The sequence below is a fragment of the Rhipicephalus microplus genome, chromosome 8, assembly GCF_043290135.1.
Source record: "Rhipicephalus microplus isolate Deutch F79 chromosome 8, USDA_Rmic, whole genome shotgun sequence".
Classification (NCBI taxonomy): Eukaryota; Metazoa; Arthropoda; class Arachnida; order Ixodida; family Ixodidae; genus Rhipicephalus; species Rhipicephalus microplus.
Window position 1 is genome coordinate 19277427 of NC_134707.1, and position 19916 is coordinate 19297342.

Here is a 19916-nt window from a genome sequence, read left to right on the forward strand (position 1 = left end):
AAGAGTTGCAGCCTTGAAAAAGACCACCCTTTGTCGAGAGGTTCAAAACTCCCCTTAGGCCTGACGTGTCAAAATCTGGACACGCCATTGGCCAAAATCAAGGAAATGTGTGGATTGTCGCGTAATTTGTAGACAATGAAACGAACTTAGTAACACTCGCGACGACACCACCACTGCATGCGGCCTTTACCGGCTTGCAAAAGGCACTCGCCTGGGGGTGGTGTTTTACAGTGTTTTTCACTGCTGCTCCCAAATGGCCGGAACACCTGCTGACCCGCGCAGAATTAGCCACGGGCATGTCTGGGTTTTAGAACGAGGTTTCAAAAAAGTAATAATGAAGAACTCTGCTTGTCAGGACGTTGGCTCTAGTAACACCTCTGTTAACCACCGCTTGAAGCTTTCACCTTTACCTGAGCTTCTACCGCGTTTGGGCAGCGAACAAAAGTTATTTATTATGTAAATGTATGAAAGAAACGTCAATAGAAGTATTGTTGTTTCAATACTGTTATTCTCTTTTTAGAAAGCATGGAAAAAACAACATCTCCAAGCCTGCATTCTAAAAATGGCAGTTGCTCCAAGGATTCGGCAGTGGTTCTCTCTTGTTGGTAAGCGTCATGAGTTTAGGTTCGTCATTGTTACCATTATTATCATCGGGAGATAGGATTAGCCATGTATGTTGCAGTAATTTTGTGATTTCGCAGCACTACATTCGGATATAACAACAAGGGTAGTCTGCTTTGCTGTGCTATATAGCACAAACGAAAACAAAACACAACAACAACAATACATGACACTTCCACTGCTTCGAAGCCTGAGGAAGTGCATAGCACGAGCACCCAGTGATTTGCGTTCGTAGAGCTCCCACCATTCCGTTTACTAAAGCGTCGATGACGCGAATGTTTCAGGTAGTCATGCATGTACTGCTTTTCTAGTAAGTGGAATCTCGTTCAGAAGTTTGGCGAGTTGCGTGCGTGACATGCGCGCTACTTTTTTCCGTGCTTTATGGACTTCCTGCTGGCTACGGCTGTTGACATACGCGCGACCAGCAGAGAGTTCCAGCAGGTTCTTTCCTCCTACCAATGTAGCGACGAAGACGCCGGAGATGCGTAGTGGGAGGTGCATTCGCTTGCTCGGCGAGGCGGTCGTGCCCTCTCTGGCACGGTCCAGCATCCAGCTGCAGAACGTTAAATGGTTTTAGCAATTTTTGGTTGATTATTGCGAATGCTTCCAAGTTTTTTTTACTGCAATTTGTACTGTTTTACAGCTTTTTCATTCACTTGAACCTAACCTCGGGCGCGGTCCCGCCAAGTGAGCTGTACAGATGAAAAAAAAAAAAAAACTGGATCCCTAATGTGACCCCAATTCAAAGTGCATAGTTTTGCTTCACCGTATTCTTGGTTCCAAATCCGTAATTACCGCCGTCAAAACTTTGATATGATCGTCTGATCCTTCGGCCGTATAGCATATTCTTTTATTTTTGTGTTTTTTTAGTCTACATTTTTAGTGATTGTTTTAGCTTCACAAGTCCGTATTCTACGGAAGGTATTTTCCTTACTTCTCTGGTTTTTGTTTAAAATATTCTGCCATCTGGTTTTCTGTCCATCTCCGTTTGTGGGTGAGCGCCATCACGAAGAGGATATCATCATCACCAACGTCATCACCTCTAGCCACTCTGTGTTCGGTGTTCGGGTGGGCTGTTCGTGTGACGTCCGGTCGGGCTTGTCCTCGCCATGGGTTTGGGCCAAAGCAAGGTGGACCAGGCCACCGGAATGACGGAACGGGAGAAGCAGCTTGTGCTCGCCTCATGGAACGCGTTCACCAAAGACCGCGACGACTACGGCGTCCAGCTGTTCGATGCGCTGTTCGTGGCACACCCAGAATACCTGAAGCTATTCCACAAGTTCAAGGGCGAGACCATCGAGGAGGTCCGCAAGGAATCTAAGTTTAGGTACGTCAGCAGAACATAATGTCGGTCTAGGGTGTATTAATGAAAGCAGACAGTGGGCAGTCACCATTCCGTTGTGCAATTCTCTTTTCCGTGTTCAATGTTTCTTGGGCTATGTTCTTTAGTGTTCTAGGTCACTCACCACATGGAATCGGTGAACACCTAAGTACGCATCCCTCGCGCCACCTTGTGCCAAAGCGACGACAATACATCCACTAAAGCAAAGACGCGTACTGCAGTTGTAGTGCCATTACATGCATCGCCTTTAGCTTACTGTCGACTAATATTAAGCGCAATGGTTCCCACATGTCCATACGTGATTGTGTATTATTTCATATAGCCTGTGTTCTAACCTATCTTTTTTCCTTTCTCCTTAGTCCTTGACTTTAGTAGTGGGTTGTGGGCAGGCTTGAGTAAAGCTGCCCAGTTTGATATCGCAAAACTTTATCTCTGCGTTTAAGATGGCAAGAACGATTCTGTTTGTCATTGCTTATAAGAAACTACGATTTTTTTTCGTGGGAAGGCATTGAAAGTTTAACACACTTCCAAGCTGAAGTTAATCATGATCGACATGTCTCACGAAGGACATGTCTTCAGGAACCGTGCAAGGGCTCTGTGCCGTTCCCAGTTCACATTTCATTACTCACATAACGGTAATTCTTCTTCCTTCAAGCTTGCTTATGAGCCGTAATTCTTCTTCCTTCAAGCTTGCTTATGAGCCAAGACTATATTGAACCCCACCGCTGACCAATCGACCTTACGTCACATCATTGGTTACGAAGTTACGTAACCAAATCACACGAGAAGCTCACAAAAAACAGCGTCTCTAATGCTACCTAGCAATGTTATAAAAATGAGGACAAGTCATTACGGCACGCAGCCGATTTTTGTGCGCTAGAAGTTTGTGTATATTCTTTTCACATTGTTCTATTAGGCACGACGCAGTGAAGGAACCCAGAAATTGTCACTGGATTGTCAAAGTGGCAATCTAGAACTTGCACAGCACAGGAGCTATAGCAATCAACCTCAATCGAAATGCAAAAGCCTGGCCTGGTGTAGATTCCCTTCACCTTGTTCTATGAGGCATGACGCAGTGAAAGAATGCAGAAATTGTCAACATGTGGTAATCTACAACTTTCACAGCACAGGGAGCTCTAGCATTTAACCTAAATCAAAATGCAAAAGCCTGGCCGGGACTGAATCCGCCAACTTCGGGTCAACAGGCAAGCACCGTCACCATACTACCACGGAGAACCACTGAAAATCATATACTTGGATATTGTACGTGTAGGGTAAGCGCTACCTAACCGTTAAAATGAAAGTAAGCTGCTGGCACGTTGCGTACTTTTCAGTGCATGTGCGACAAACTAAACCGTTCTCAATGCAAAAAAGTAGGTTGCAGTACGGAATTTAGAAAAGGGAAGATAACTATGACACAGGCGCACTCGTCTCTTCCCTTCCTTGATTGATGGATTGATATTCAGGGTTTAACGTCCGAATGACCATATGATTACGATTACCATATGATTATGAGAGACGCCGTAGTGGAAGGCTCCGGAGGTTTGGACCACCTGGGGTTCTTTAACATGCACGCAAATCAGAGCACACGGGCCTACAACATTTTCGCCTCCATTGAAAATGCAGCCGCCGCAGCTAGGATTCGATCCCGCGACCTGTGGGTTAGCAGTCGAGTAGCTTAGCCACTAGACCATCCCGGTGGGGCTCTTCTTTTCCCTAGTCCCTGCTCCGTACTGCACCCCACTTTTTTTTTCATGTAAGAGTGAATTGTTACCGAGTAGCTCATATGGTTGTTTTGCTATAACCAAACTGTGTCTTTTTGTCTCAGGGAACACGGCGTGACCATAGGCATGCAGCTGAGCAACTTGATCGAGTTCCTGGACGACCCGGACAATCTAATTATGCTGGTGAGAAGCAACGCCGAGCTCCACACCAAGATCAAGGGCGTCAAGCCGAAGCACTTCAAGGTCTTCAGCCAAGTCATCATCGACGTTCTCAAGACCAATCACAGGAAGCTGATGCCGCCAGAGGCAGAGCAGGCTTGGGTTAAGCTCTTTCTCGTGAGTACCGTTGCTTGCATTTCGCAGTCGACACGTCACTTTCATCGTGGTCACAGCTCTACAAATCCCATGGAGCAGGCACGCGCTTCACATTGTCGTGTAAGCATAGTAGCTCTCTATGCCCGCTTTAAGCGTTTCGTATGATCATTTGGTATCAACCAATAAAACGCTCAATGAATATGAAATATGTCACAAGTTGAGTTATAAAGTACAAGCCATTACAGCTATAACTTCACTGTAATCTTCTCTGAACAGCAGACATTACGATTAGATCAGCAGCAACAACAGAATCCCAGGAGCGTGATTAAATACTATACATTGATATCAGAAATGATGAAGGAATTCACTTCAAAATGAAGTAGAGATGGCAACTGTATCCTGTTGAAAACTGGCCAGTGTATGTACATTGCTTTCTTTGCACTTCAAGACGTTGCTTCACTGGTTTATTTGCTTCGCTGTTTGTACACACATCCTTTCTTTTGTATTTGGTACTCTTTTGTATATTCCTGTGTAGTTTGGATATTTTTTTGAACTTTATGGATGCAATATTGTACCCAATTCCCCTCTCCAGCTCTCTCGTCTACATAGTAAATTAGATGCGTGAAATAAAAATATAATTCAGACAAAAGAAACTATAATTGGTGCTCTCAGATATCCCTTGGAAAACGCAAGCTACTCTGAGCGATCTGCGTTACACATGCATTTCGTAAGCCAACTCCCTACCGTCACCGCAAATTTATTTGTTAGTTTATGAGACCTTTATGTCAACCTTACCTATGGTCTTACTTGAAGGTGTGGACAAGCAAAATGTTGTAATGACGAATAAAACCTGTTCAAAGATTATTTCGACCCGAGGCTACCTGAATGAAGAAAGAGTGATGGTGGGTGGTGGCACCTTGTGTTGACCTGTGTGGGCTGAAGTGAGGTGTACTGGCTGAATGGGAGTGTTATTATGAAGCGCTTGATACATTTTGTATATAGAGTAGTAATTTCATAGCCTGCGTCTTCTTTAGGTATTCATGTTTTACATTTCAGAATAGCAACCCTCGTATAGTTTGAGTGAGCGGAGTAGAGAAATCTTACTGAGTGGTTTTTAACTTGTTCGGTGAGCTTATTGAGGTCAACTAGTGGTGGGTCACACTTTGCGGATTCGTACTCTAATGCCGGGCACAATACTTCACTTAGCCACGATGAAATAGCACTGATGAGTTGGAGCATGAAGGAAAGCGGAAAAGTGAAGAAGGGAATTGCAGGCAAGAAAATCGCTACTTCACTTAGTCTTTTTTTCTTCATGCTAAAACTGAGCACCGCTATGCCAGTACGACATTATAGTGCACCACCTTGCCCAATCTGCAGTACTTGCCCATTTCAACTTGGTCCTTACTTTATCCTGTCCTTGTACTGCTTGTTCTCGTCTGATACGCAGTTGATGAACGAGACTATCGCTACCACCTTTGCGGCCGGACCGCGGAGCTCGAGTCGGATCTACTCTCCAACGAGCGCTCGAAAGGAGTGGGTGCTGGCGACGCCTTCCCGTTCCGCATCTCCCTCGGGTGGCGGGCACGTCGCCAAGGCGTCCAAGACCCCGCGAGAACAGTCACCCAGGAACCTCGCCTCGGCGAGCAAGCAACATCCCAAGATGGGAGGGAACACGAAGGTCCTCAGCAAGGAGGACGTTTCGAAACCAGCGAAGGCGGATGAAGGCGCGAAAGGCACGAAGAAAGAGGGAAGTTCGAAATCCCCCAAGAAGGAACACAGTTCCGTCAAGAGAGAACACAGTGCCATCAAGAAGGCACAGAGTTCGAAACCCCATATGCAGAGGAAATAACTATCAAAATGACCGTGACGAGATAAGTGTTCCAGGACGCGAGACGCTATTGCACGTGTGCCACTGTACACATGTCCACGTGGTTGGCTACGCGTAGATGGTTCTATTAAAGATGATGCGATAAGGAAGGGAGAGCGAGTCAAACGGATAAAAGAGTAAGGCCTAGTTGCCCTATAAGAGGCCTCGTATTGCGGCGTAACCAACGTATTCCGCTTCTCCGTTGCGGCTGATTCGGTGCCCACGCTTTTAGCTCATTGACAATGGGTTGTGAGTTTTTTTTTCTTAAATGCACGAATTTCATAATTTTATAAAACCGATGAATGCGTGAAGTAGACACACGCTGCGTGGTGACGGCAATAGAAAGTTGTATATTCCGCGTGTACGCAGTAGGAATTTTTCCGTATTGTACATACCTCCGCGACGCGTTTCAGTACATAGAGACATGATATGCACACCTTTTATACGACGTATTATGCCTGTAACGACTGCTGAACAAGGCTGCGCTGTCAAATCTGTATGTAATGAGAATGTCACTGGAACCAACGTATCCAGAGGCGGTCACGTCTTCTTTAGCACATGTGTTAATGTGAGTGGCTCGCATGCAGTCTCCTACTATAAAATTGGAGGAGGAGGTGATTTGCAGAAACGGGTGAAGGAGAGGCTGAAGAAGCGCACAGAATAAATACTGAGGTAACTGAATGTGCTCAATTTAGTTTCCGTTTTAGTCGCCCAAATAAAGCATGCCTGGTTATATCCATTTTTCTCTTTCTCTTTTCTGACCCACTCACCGCTTTCGCACTTGTTCTCTCCTATATTTTTGTGGCTGTGGGAGAGGAATTCACAAGGCACATACTGAAGAAGACGAGAACCCTTGTCAGAAGAAAGGCTCCAGCGGAATTCCCTTCCTCGCCCCACCACGGTGGTCTAGTGGCTAAGGTACTCGGCTGCTGACCCGCAGGTCGCGGGATCAAATCCCGGCTGTGGCGGCTGCATTTCCGATGGAGGCGGAAATGTTGTAGGCCCGTGTACTCAGATTTGGGTGCACGTTAAAGAACCCCAGGTGGTCGAAATTTCCGGAGCCCTCCACTACGGCGTCTCTCATAATCATATGGTGGTTTTGGGACGTTAAACCCCACAAATCAATCAATCAATTCCCTTCCTCTGCCAGGATGCTTCCTCCTGAACTGCAGCGTCAACAGAGCTGTCATACGTCCATCAGGCTTAGTATTTTTCAGGCTTAGTAAAAATACGCAATGACAATATAAGACATTTTTCAACTTATGGAAATGCGGTATTCAAATACGATAAGGCTTTATGGTAGCACTACTCCTTTATCATTCGTTGCGCCTTTGCCCCTCCCCATTCAAGGGCAGTCCGTCCCCAAACTACATGTGTCTCGCTAACAATGCGTTGACTGACAGGCAGCGCTGAGGCTTGACGGCCCCACAGCACTATTTCAAAACGCTTCTGCTGGGTTGGCATGCCTCCACAGGCAAAAGGTCTACGGCAGAGAGAGGAGGAGCTCTACCATAGTAGCGTACCGTAGATGCTCACCGTAGTTCCGCAACTTACTATAGTCAGGCACTGCGCCGTGCTCCCGACCGGGTTGCAGAAATTAGGTGCCTTTTCTCATCTTCTAACCACTACCGCCCTTACTATAGATGTTTCTCACTTCTGATCTGCGTCCTCAACAGAACAGTCACACATCCCTCAGGCTTGGTCTTTCAGCGTACTGTGAATATTTTTTTAGCAATTTATTTCGAAAGTCGTTGAATTGTGCATTTCGTGCATATTTTTTCTCATGATGATGAAAATCTTACTATGGTTGGTAAGAAAAAAGAAGTATGGCTTCATAGTTCGAACCTATTCATTGTGGGACCCACAGTGACGCAATTGTTATCAGTTTCCGCCTTCTTAACTTAAGCAGTGCACCACTTCCGTGGCCCACAACTAACGAACGAGCCCTTCCGGGTTCTGTAGTCGAAGTGGAACATTAAATGAAAGACTTGCAAATCTCCACAATTCAGAATAGATAATGCGTGTCAATTCCCTGAGCAAAAAAAAAAAAACCTATTTGCGCAACAGTTATCCTAATAGTTTTAATATCAGAGTTGGCGCAGCAATCACTCGAGTAATTTTAAGATCAGAATCCTACAAAATCACATATGGTGCAGTAAGGATTTCGCAAGCAGCTGAGACTAGCTCTAAACCTTCTCTAGCAACGGACTTGAATGATGGCTTCTCGGTGAGAGCTCGTTCGGTCCGCACTGTAATCTTGCTCGCTCATGCCTTCTGGCGAGATCCTATTGCATATTCATGGTGAATTAGTTCACGATAAGGACGACCGAGTAGCGCTGTACGGTTATCAGAAAGAAGAAACGTCCGTAGATGTCACGATGACCCGGTCGAAGGTGAAACGTGACGCTTGTGGCCAAGGTGGTCCTTGCTACGCGTCTTGAGCGCCGATCTGCATAAAATGCAAATTACGGAGGGCACGCAGCGATATAGCAACGTCTTGTGGTCACTACGACCACTTTGAGTATCCGAGATTCCAAGGAAATCTCATTACACCCCCCCCCAAAAAAACAAAACAAAAACAGAAACGCCAGGCTTGCGCGGCAAGCGCCGCACAGTCACAAAAGACGATGGAAGAACGTCGTTTGTAGTACCCATCGCAAGATCTTTTTGGGGTTACTAATATAGGAAGGTGACTACCTCACCATAAATCACAATTTTTGTCGAAGTGAGAAGCATCCACCATGTCTTTATTCGTACATCTGGGAAGAAGTGAGGTACCTGCTACACATAGTCAAGGCATTATTCGCCGTTCGTTGATTCTGCCTTAAAGATGAGTAGCGGGTACCTCGCACCACAGCATGAGGAATACAATACTTTGCTACTCTTCAATACTTTGCCTTACTTGATACTTTGCCAATACTTGAATACTACTCTTCAATACTTTGCCAAATTGTAATTATTCACGATGAAATGGAACGTTGCAACCGTACTTGATGTGATCAGCACAAGAAGGTTTACTACGGGCTCTAGAAAGACAACTACGATCACATTTCACTGCGACTACGCCCCGTGTTCCACGCAGGCATGACATTTTTGTTATTGATACCAAGTCATAATGTGCTTCAAGCGATGAAACCTTTGCCCACCGTTACCGCTTTTTGCGTATGAATAACATGTGCGATTTAAAGGGAACGTTTGCATTCATCATATGTTTGGGACTCACTGAGTACCGCATTCTGACTAGACAGTTTTCGCGTATTTGAATTTTCAGCGATGCGTGACATAAATTCACCATCATGCAAGCGGATTAGTTTTCTTCGAAACGCTGCTGCGTACAACCTCAAAATATATCCTTACCTACATAAATAAAATCTTTTTAGTATTTTACCTAATGATGCATGCTTTCATAGCTTCCTTAGCTGTCGACTGCGAAACCCAATTTATGTGCAAGGCTCCTTATTACCACTTCTCATATCCGTAGCTTAGAGTTGCCGTGGTAACTAGAAAACCCCATGTTGAGTAGGACATTATATTGAATACCATGTTGGGCACGAAGGACCTTGCTCATGTTGTGTTCGATGCCCCTTCTCTGTAACCGACGTGTTGTGTAGTTCCCAGCAAGTGTCCCAAAGGACATGAATCCACATGGACGCAATTCTGAGAGCCCAGCTCTACTTAAGGAATGACAGCCGGAAATCCTGCTGTATACCTTTTTGTCACACGCGAATGCGAAAGCGTTTCTGTCTTGTTTTTGGGTGGCATCTCTGAAGTTGTTGCATGTTCCGTGCTGCCGGATGTGGTACCATGCACAACTCCCCCTTTGTCGTGTGAGGCAGCGTCTTTTGGGTGTTCTCTGTCACACGAATTTGTTCGAAAACATTTACTCACACGAGCAAACACCTCATAGCCGTTATAGCATTATTGACATGCGGAATTCGAAGCGTTTTCGTGAGCGAGAAGCACGGAAAAAGCGTGCAATAACTGTGCGCCCCAAAGCCACCACATAAAGCTTCTAAGAAAGTCAGGCCAACAATGATAGCAACAATTCTCAAGGCAAGAAAATGAATACCGAGAAACTAATCGCAAAAATCTACAACGTATGAAAGCTGCAATAGATATTAGTATGTTTTACAACAAATGATAGTGATCAAAGCATAAATAAAGTTCTGCCTCTTGCAATCATCCATTTTCTACGTTTCTTTAAAACCGACTTCAGCAGCCCACCCAAGTTCTAAGTGATAGACATCTGCTGGCAAAGAGAAGCCCTAAAAAGGGTAAAAAATAGTTTTGAATCCCTGTAGAAACGCCCCAGGAGACCAGGTCCACGGTATCTTGAGCTTGGTTACTGTCTTCCCCAAAACGATCGTGCGTAGAAAAAATATATCAACGAGAAGTAGGAAAGAGAGATTTAGGCAACAAGGAGGCTTTTGTTAGCATAGACGTAGTGACTGAAACCTCTATTTAGCCCCACAGTGCACAGCAATTGGAAAAGTAAGTCGCATGACGTAATAAGGACGCCATGTCACATAGGATTACGTGATTGCTGCCACGTTGATTCAGCAAGAAAGACAAAATAATTTACATAGCAGTTTGTTACTGGGAAAACAAAGATTCTAACTTGAATATTCGCACTCATTTGATGAATATTTCAAGAAGTTTTTTCCTGTGCCTTTTAATCGTGGTCATTCTAAGGCGGTACCATGCTCCACCCCCTTTTTGTCATGTGAGGCAGCTTATGTCGAATGTTCCCTGTAGATCACATTTGTTCGAAAACATGTATTCATAGAAGCAGGGGTCTCTGAGCAACCGTGGCACTTTTAAAACTAAGACGTGCGAAAGCCTCTTCATGAGTGAGTTTGGAAAAGCACGTGATGGTTGTCCGTCCCAAAGTACTTGGCCAACAGCAGTAAAAGCGCTTTCCAACGAAATAAAATAAAGGAAGAGATACGAACAATAAAAATGTGATAATACAAGTCCAGAATTATAACAGCAAAAATGGAAATAGCAAAAGAAAGCGAAAGTAAATTTTCTTAGAGACTCATCCGATAATGTCTTCCGATGCAGACAAGCATTTTGAGCGTTATGGCAAAAACGTCCTTTAATTTAACAGTTTATTAAGCTGATACAAACAACTCTAACTTGTAAAGAACTTTTACAAAAATAGAAAAAATGGCAAAATCAACGCAAGGTTTAAGCTATGAATGCGATAGCATCAAAGTCGAATGTGTTATGACTTGAGGTAAGGCCAGCAGCTAACTTCTTTTGTCATCTCTCCAGACACAACTGAATAAGTCGCAGGAATAAGTAAAGAGCAGCTGCAGCGAGTGAAACGACCTTCGTGATGTCTATCATTTCATAGCTGACTGAGCAATAAAAACAGCTCCGACAGCGCATACAAGGGTATGCGCTATCTGATTATCTCTGTCAAGATAAAGGAAGTGCGATCGAAACTGACGAAACTAAGTGCAGATTCTCACGAAAACTCCTAGCCCTCTATACCCCTACCATCCCTCTCACACGTTCTCATCAGCCTTTCTATGGAAGATGGTCGGCGGGTGCTTTTAGCTTCCGCTTCAGCCACAGACGCTACCATCACTCTCATGCCTTAGCTCCCACGTAGAACATTTGACGAGTGGGAATATGTTATTGAACTTGGACTATATTTGGCAGTGCTAAAGCTTGCAGCAAAAACGTACCGGGAGGTTTAATAATCACCGTCGCAATGAAACTCACATTACAGTACATCATTCAATGACTGGTTTGTGATTTCGAAATTGTTTTAAGCGTACAGGGGGCATACGGAAAGCAAAGTAGGCCGTAAACGATGCTGTTCATGCACAGCATGATTCACTATTGAAGGGTACACATAGATATGCCCATCTCGTACTTCTGGCGCCCCAACACTAAGCAGCTGTGAAAGCAGTGCCTGTGCACCACGAAGGTATTCGATATTGTTGGTAAAAATTAAGTCATGAATCTTGATGGAAGAGTCTCTGAAGTAGCATTTAAACACTACTTCAGGAATGACTAAAGTGAACCCTGCTTACCTTCCTGACGCATGCAAATGTGGATGCTCTTCTGGCTTGTCCTTGAGAGGAACCCCAGAAGTTGTTGCTTGGTCGATGCTGCCCAAGGGGCTACCGTGTCCAACTTCCACCTTGTGATGTGAGGTAGATTCTATGGGGTGTTCTCTGCACGACAGATTTGTTGGAAAATACCTTTGTATTCAATCTGGGGTTTCTTAGCCTCTATAGCATTTTTAAAGCATAAGACATTCGAAGCCTCAGTATCAGCCAAGGGCACGTAATAGTCACCCGTCCCAAGGATTCAAGAAAAAAAAATTTCTAGAGAAATCAGGCCAACAGCGATAGTAGTGTTTTCTATCTTGGAAAAATTATAATAAGCAAAACACCTAGAGCCTAATTATGAAAATACACACAAAAAATAAAGCAAAAAATCAATTCATAAAACAAATGTAACACTAGCAAGCTATTCTACCCACGTCCTCTGGTACATACAATAAAGTATAAACGACAGGAAGTGGTTCATAAACGTATACAGAACCCACACGTGTTCTACAAAAGCGAGCACTTCGAGTCATAAGCGAGCACTTCGAATTATAAACAATGCTAGTTATGATGAACACATCGCACCACTGTTTAATAAAATACAAGAATTATCGCTTGATAGTTTACGATAGCAAAATACTGCGCTTACCATCCATAACATTATTCATTACAACGCGCCCTTTCATATATCAATATTTCCATACTCCTTCCGCCTCACTAGACGTGCCTCACTGTACAATTTTCACCTACTAACAATGTATACGAAAAAAACATTAATACAATTTGCACTTGTCAAGATCTGAATTTATATACCACGCCGAACAAAAGAAAGCGAAAGTTTTTTTCTGTGAGCTATTAGGAGTAATTTCTTTGAAAAAATTATCAGTTTCACTAGCACATAATTTTACAGGTATCTTTTTCATGACATATGGATTGTATATCGCACTTGGAATTTTCACGTAGCTCTATGTATTGGATTTAAACTGCAATGCCGTCCACCCTTTGAACACTAACTGAGCACGTAGAGAGATGTATGCCACCCGCTAAATCCTGTCAAGATAAGGTGCGCACGATCTTGCCCAGCAATTCAAAGAGCGGAGTTCATACCAGTGTTACTCACTACTCGTCCGCCTGTCCACCTCACACTTACACCACCCTTGCTATATGAAAGATGGCCTGCGTGTTTCCACTTGAGCCACGAAAGCTTTTGCTGCGCTCTTTCACTTGTACACACAACTTACGACACACTTGGACACGTCAATTTGTGTTGCATACAGAACGACAAAGTGGCGTTGACGTTAATGGCAAGAATATTGATTGATATGTGAGATTTAACGTTCCAATACCACAATATGATTATGAGAGACGCCGTAGTGGAGGGCTCCGGAAATTTTGACCACCTGGGGTTCTTTAACGTGCACCCAGAGGGCAAAAATGTGAAGGAAGCGTTCATATAAATGCTATTGCACTGAGACGTTAAAACAGTAACTGCAGTCAACACCCCAGAGAGCCATATAGAGTTTCAAAATTACTTTGTGTATAACAGGTATGCCATGGGACATATGAAGAGCTTGGTAAGCCATAAACGAAGCAAAAAGGTAACAATAGAACTGTTTCGCCTGCAGACGTTTGTACTAGTAGAAGAAGGCCTAATACAACTAACTATAAATACATATTTTTCTTTCACCGGATATTGGAGCAGGTGGTTCTTTCATTAGATTCGACAGTTGTTTTCTTTATTTATGGGCTTAAGTAATTAGTATTCAAAGCATTGCATTCCATAATTTATACTACTATGTGGTTGTTTATGGTTAATGGCACAAAAGCTGCGGTCTTTGAGTGTTCAATCACATGGCAACTCAAAATTTGTCCTTTAATTCGCATGAACATAGAAAGTAGAGCCTCACTGTGTTAAGATTTGGTGGAAATAGCCTGTACTTAATTGTATACGTAGATGTAGTTTGATATGAATATGATTTGCAAAATCTTACGACAATTACGCGTCTAAAGTGCATCGATTCGTGTACACATGCATGAGGCACTAAATCCATGGCGACTAATTCAAGAAAGAACTTCTAAGCTAACTCTGGGGAATTGAAAAACACAGATGTGAGCCCAGTTTGGTACTGGCAAACTGGAGAGGCTAAAAAAGTTAAATACCACAGGCGTATTCCTACTTTTTCGATGAAAACTCGGACGAAGATGCCTTTCTGTGATGTAGACCCGCGGAAGGGAGCTGTTTGTGGCCTACTTGCTCGACAGACTTGTTGGCACCGGCCATGATGTCAGTGGTGGACATTCCGCACTCGACTTCATAGGGGTCGATGTTCTTTAGCTTGTTTAGTCTGGCTTCTTCGGCGTACACTTCAATAGTCTTCTGGTTTATAAGCTGCAAAACACGTGCATCATATAGAGAAGGACTGACCGACATGCTAGTCCAAAGTCTAGCAACTGTCCACGAAAGTGATCGACTACAGCAGCATATGCAACCGGGCTAGGTGGTATAGATCCACGATGTAAAAGAGTGGGCACGATGCAAAAGAGCGAGCACCTGGATCAGCCAACGAGCCTCAAGATATAGAAGCAGCAATTATCGAGAAAAAAAGGCAGAAAAGTAGCCGCCCGTCACTCTTTTGATAAAAATTTTTTTATTCGTGGCGCACATATTGACGCGCCAATTTCTTGTGTGGTGTTGATCGGTTTGTCATTGCCATGAACGAATGGTAGAACGTTACGGGATTATTAATATTTGCGTACATACATGTGTCTTAGTAGTGAAATTAATGGCATATAGTTAGATGTCGGCGCTTGTCGTCGTTCGTCAATCCTTATTTTGTTCGTCGTGTAAAGCACACTACGTAATGCACGGTGAAGTGACTGCAGAGTTTTGGAGGTATACAGTTCCGATCACTTCTGTGGCTGCCCAGTGTTAGAAATTTACAGTTCCGACGACTTCAGTGTAGAGCGCAAAAGCAATCTCCTTTGTTTCGTGAGGCGACGGTACGGTTATTGCAAGGTATGACGTACAGTGCACCCAAGAGCACGGCCTTACAAATGTGCAGGCCTGACTTGCTCGAGTTTCAGCGCCAAAAAGTGCTTTTGGTGAACGAATTTGTACTGAGCCTTAGGGTGCTTGCAGCATCTCGATGACAAAGAAGAAGGCGTTGGGAGTGATAGGCGGTGCCCGGCACTGTCAACACTCGCCCTCTATAGGTGCCCTGAAATACGTTCCTTGAACAAGTGATAACTTTGTCTAATGCACACAACCGGCCAAACAAGGGCGCTTGCTGCCATCAAGTCTGGTATAAATCAACATGCGCGGATATGCACGTCTGTCCACCAGGCTGTGCACGCTCGTGGGTGCACCAGGTCACACCTATGAATCACTGCGAGGTGTCGCTGAGCAGAGTGAAGCCAGCTGTTCGCACGCTCAACACCAACATGGAAGGGTTTGCACTTGCGATTAGAGCCGCTGGAGCATGTGATCACACTGGACGTAGTTGTAATCCAAGTATCTAGACTTAAGAGACAGATGAATTCACCGGGGTGGCTTAGCGTTCTCCACCGCAATGCCATGGTTGTGTTACGGCGATCGGCTATGTACACGAAGACTGCCGGTTATATGCCGGAGCGTGGCAGTCGTATATCGATGGAGATGAAATGTGAGGGGCTCGTCTGCTGTGCGATGTTATAGCACGTGAAGACCATCAGATGGTCGAACATTCTGGTGCACTATGCTAAGGCGCACCTCATATACATTGTATTATTTCGAGGCATAAAATCCTGGGATATTATCAAGGCTACAGCGTTAGATGTCTCATCAAATGAAAAGTGACCGTCTGTGGCATAGGCGTGAATACGAGTGATGCGGAAAATCGTAAGGCAACGTAACCATCGCCATGTAGTGACGTCACCGGGCGTCGTCGTCATCATTTCGCAAGCAACCATAGAGGTCACGTCATCACTTAGCGCGCTTAACGCGAAGTCTCAAGATTATACCGTCACTATATCCGTCTGTGAGCACTGGCAAACTGCTAGCGCTGCAGAGACGTCGTAATTTCAGAAGAGCGATGAAGCCAGGAGAGATTTTGCTGGCGAAACCGTTTTTAAGTGCTAATGACATGCTGTTGGTTGACCTCGACCGTCGCTACGTGAACCATCGATCGACTTCAATTTGTGGGTGTGCACACTATGCTTTCGATTATGGCACGCAAGATGAAGGTACGTCAATGAATGCCCAACAGTCACTACTGACGTCATTGTGACGAACGGTTATTTATAGGCTGGCTAGTGTCGCTCATCTGAGCATCAGTTTCTGTTTCCACAATGAATGTAGTAGAACTGCAGTACTGTAACACTATTACCAAATAGCCCTTTGCAGCAATCTGAAAGCGGTATGAGCTGCTCGTAGGAGGGACTTCAATTCTTTCTCTTGACTCAACTGCAAGCCTTCACTAATTAAAAAAAAATATTAACTTCGTTTTCTCAAATACTGCCGTAATTGAAGAAGTAATTATGAAAGCAGCGAACAGGTATTCCACTTCCCCTGTTTTGAGAAATTTTCGGACACATTTCTTAACGCACGTTATTACAAGAGTAATTTTGTTGTAGAGTTCACTGTAGCACAACGTCAATTGTTTCAACGACGATAGTTTTTTGGGATGTGTGCTTAGAAAAAAAAATGGATAACGATTCGGAGTACTAGGTACTCTACAATGGGAGAGCAAAAAGCCGTAACGTGGGCCTCACAGTTGATGATGTACTGTTTTACGAAAAGTGCACCGTGAAAATAGACGCGCTCGGTGAGGAACACTGGAGCCCGTCTCAAACAGTCTGCAGTCTGTCCGTGGGTGTTGGTTCAACAATTCAGCCACCCGAGCCCATGTTTCAAACCAACCTATTTCGATGTGGTGGCTGCATTTCATATTTGTGAACGTTGTCAATCAAAAAGCAAATATGACGAATAATTGAGGCGCCACACCAATACATAAGTGTGAGAATGGGTCTTTCTACTTATAAAATGCATAGATACGTAATTTTAAGGACCGAAGTGTTTTTTTTTACGTTGCGCTTACAATACGACGCTATGAAGGGAAAAGTGGGTGTATCCTGCACCACGATGAAAAAGTGAGGGCCTTTATATTTAAACAACCCAGTGCTACCAACTAACAGTGGATCTGATATCTAAAGAAACTTTCGCTTCTTCACATTAATTCTAGATGGTGCCTATATTGATCGATTGATTGATTGATATGTGGGGCTTATCGTCCCAAAAGCAACATATGATTATGAATAAAATAAACTCTAACTCAAAGACGCCGTAGTAGAGGGCTCCGAAAATTTTGACCACCTGGGGTTCTTTAACGTGCACCTAAATCTTAGGACAGAGGCCTACATTTCCGCCTCCATCGGAAATGCGCCGGGATTCGATCCCGCGACCTGCGGGTCAGCAGCCGAGTACCTTAGCCACTAGATCACCGCGACGTGGCAGCGCCATATATTACGCAGCGCGTCCATACAGAAGACTGTCGCGTTTCGACGTCCTTTGTAGCAAAGCCGGGGGATAACGCGCCCAACTTGTTAGGAGCGAGAACTCACGTGCAAGAACTTCTCCCAGGCCTTTATGGTTGCCCTAGTCGCGCGTTCGTCCTCGTCGGCCGACAGCACGTCAACGAGGACGCGACCCATCTCCACGTAGTGCTTGGGCTTAACGCCGCTCCCGATGGGGTGGAACTCCATGTTCTTCGTAATGATTTCCAGCAGGATTCCGGGAGTCTCCAGGGCATCCACCATGGCAGTAATCTGGCGGCCCGCGGTGGACGCGTGATCCCTGCAACATTGCACGAAACGTTGCTTCTCGGCCTTCATCGGCTGTCGAAGCGGTAGGCAGTACGTAGCCCACTTGGTCTCATCATCAAGGGCAACAAAACAATAAAACAAAGCTAGTTCTTCAAGTGAAAGCTGTACGAACCACAGAGCAGCCTGTCTCTCCCTGTGTTTCCATTTGCTTGTGTTTGTCTTGCATGTATATTTTTTTATATCTTTGCCTTTGTGGGCTTTTCGTACGTTTATCAGCTGTTCTTCGCTCGTTTACACTCTTTTCCCTCTGATTAAGTGATGTTTCGCACCACTATCTGGTCTTTCCTCGTGGCTTGCCGATTTGTTTTGCGGCTATCTAATATCTGTTTCGTGGTTCCTTATTTACACTATTTTCATTCTTTGCTACAAGCTAGGTGTGATTGATTGATTGATTTGTGGGGTTTAACGTCCCAAAACCACCATATGATTATGAGAAACGCCGTAGTGGAGGGCTCCGGAAATTTCGACCACCTCGGGTGCTTTAACGTGCACCCAAATCTGAGTACACGGGCCTACGACATTTCCGCCTCCATCGGAAATTCAGCCGCCACTAATAATAATAATAATAATAATAATAATAATAATAACCACTGGTGATGGTTGACAGAAGGAAAAAAAACTTGCACACATACCAGCATGTCAGTAGGGAAGAAATGCTACATTTGTACACAACAGATACACAATAACAAAAGCTCTGGAACGAGAACGCAGCCAAAAAGCTCCACAAGTTTCGCGGGAAAATTCTGGTAAGTTCTAGGTTATTTTCTTTAACGGTAGCGAAACGGTTCATGTTACGTCAAGTGCAACAATTTCTCGACCATGCGAGTGAAGTATGATTGATATGTGGGGTTTAACGTTCCGAAACCACGCTATGATTATGAGAGACGCCGTAGTGGAGGGCTCCGAAAATTTCGACCACCTGGGGTTCTCTAACGTGCACCCAAATCTGGGCCCATGGGCCTACAAGATTTCCGCCTCCACCGGAAATGCAACCGCTGCAGCCGGGATCCGACCCCATGGCCTGCGGGTCAGCAGCCGAGTACCTTAGCCACTAGACCACCGCGGCGGGGCCAGTGAAGTACGCTGTACTCACGTGAATACAGGATCCCTCATGAACGTGCCGAGCTCCTTGTCCCTGAACTTCTTGAACAGCTTCTGGTACTCGGGATGCTTGACGAAGAGCGCCGTGAACAAGATGACGCCGTAGTCCGGGTGCCTTTTGGTGAAGTTCTGCCACGACTCGTGGAGGAGTCGCCTTTCCTTCTCCGTGAAACCCGTCGTATTGTCCTCGGCGTCACGGTGCAACGCATTCCCCATGTGCGCTCATCCGATGCCAAAATTAGAACCTGGAACCACGTAAGGCTGCCTTGCGCTGAATCTTGTTCTTGTTCCACGTCGATGCCTCGTACCCACTACGGGGCTCTGAAAAAAAAAAAGGAAGCAAAGAATCAGGCATGAGCTTCTTGTAAGTCAGTAATGCTTAATATCTATCCACCTTTTCACTCAAGCCTCTCTGGGCACCGTCATAGTCCTCTCTGGGCTATAGTTAGTGCGTGTGTCCCCCCAAAAAATTCACTGCCTGGTTGTGACGTCGGCTTTTCTATTCTCGTGAAACAGCCCAGGAAGGAGGACATTCTTCGTATAAAAAGGCCATATCCTGCAAGGCTTTTCTTTCGAAAAAAAAAAAAAAGCAAAATTTATAAGCATGGTGAGGCGTATTCACGAGCTGACCTGGACCCTCTGTTACACCTTGGCTTCCTGACCTATTTGTTGTATTGAGGAAGAAGATGGCCTCAATGACAGGGAGAAGCCCACTAGGGGGTGTTGGCAGAAATGAATAATAATAATAATAATAATAATAATAATAATAATAATAATAATAATAATAATAATAATAATAATAATAATAATAATAATAATAATAATAATAATAATAATAATATAATAATATAATAATAATAATAATAATAATAATAATAATAATAATAATAATAATAATAATAATAATAATAATAATAATAATAATAATAATAATAATCTTTATTGTCATCTTGAGTTGTACAAAACAAATAACGGGCCTGTCAAAGCCAGACGGTGGCTTGGAGGACTTGGCCCGGATG

At 44.4% G+C, this 19916-nt stretch overlaps 2 protein-coding genes across 2 annotated transcripts in view; one reads left to right on the forward strand and one right to left on the reverse strand.

Annotated features, from left to right (window-relative positions):
- The first annotated feature begins 1689 nt into the window (after nt 1–1689).
- On the forward strand, nt 1690–5858 carry LOC142768402 (cytoglobin-1-like). The gene is made up of 3 exons (XM_075870370.1): nt 1690–1948; nt 3792–4023; nt 5450–5858. The coding sequence occupies exons 1-3, from the start codon at nt 1731–1733 to the stop codon at nt 5849–5851; spliced, it is 852 nt and encodes a 283-aa protein (XP_075726485.1). The 5' UTR covers nt 1690–1730; the 3' UTR covers nt 5852–5858.
- Nucleotides 5859–8242: 2384 nt separating this feature from the next.
- The window catches only part of LOC119165235 (cytoglobin-1), a 137293-nt gene continuing 125619 nt past the window's right edge, over nt 8243–19916 (reverse strand). The window contains exons 2-6 of the mRNA XM_037417417.2: nt 18890–19218; nt 17536–17767; nt 14115–14326; nt 11917–12060; nt 8243–8318 (exon numbers count right to left, since the gene is read on the reverse strand). Coding sequence (XP_037273314.2) covers nt 8243–8318; nt 11917–12060; nt 14115–14326; nt 17536–17767; nt 18890–19113 — 888 coding nt within the window. The 5' untranslated portion in view covers nt 19114–19218. The remainder of the gene's footprint in view (nt 8319–11916; nt 12061–14114; nt 14327–17535; nt 17768–18889; nt 19219–19916) is intronic.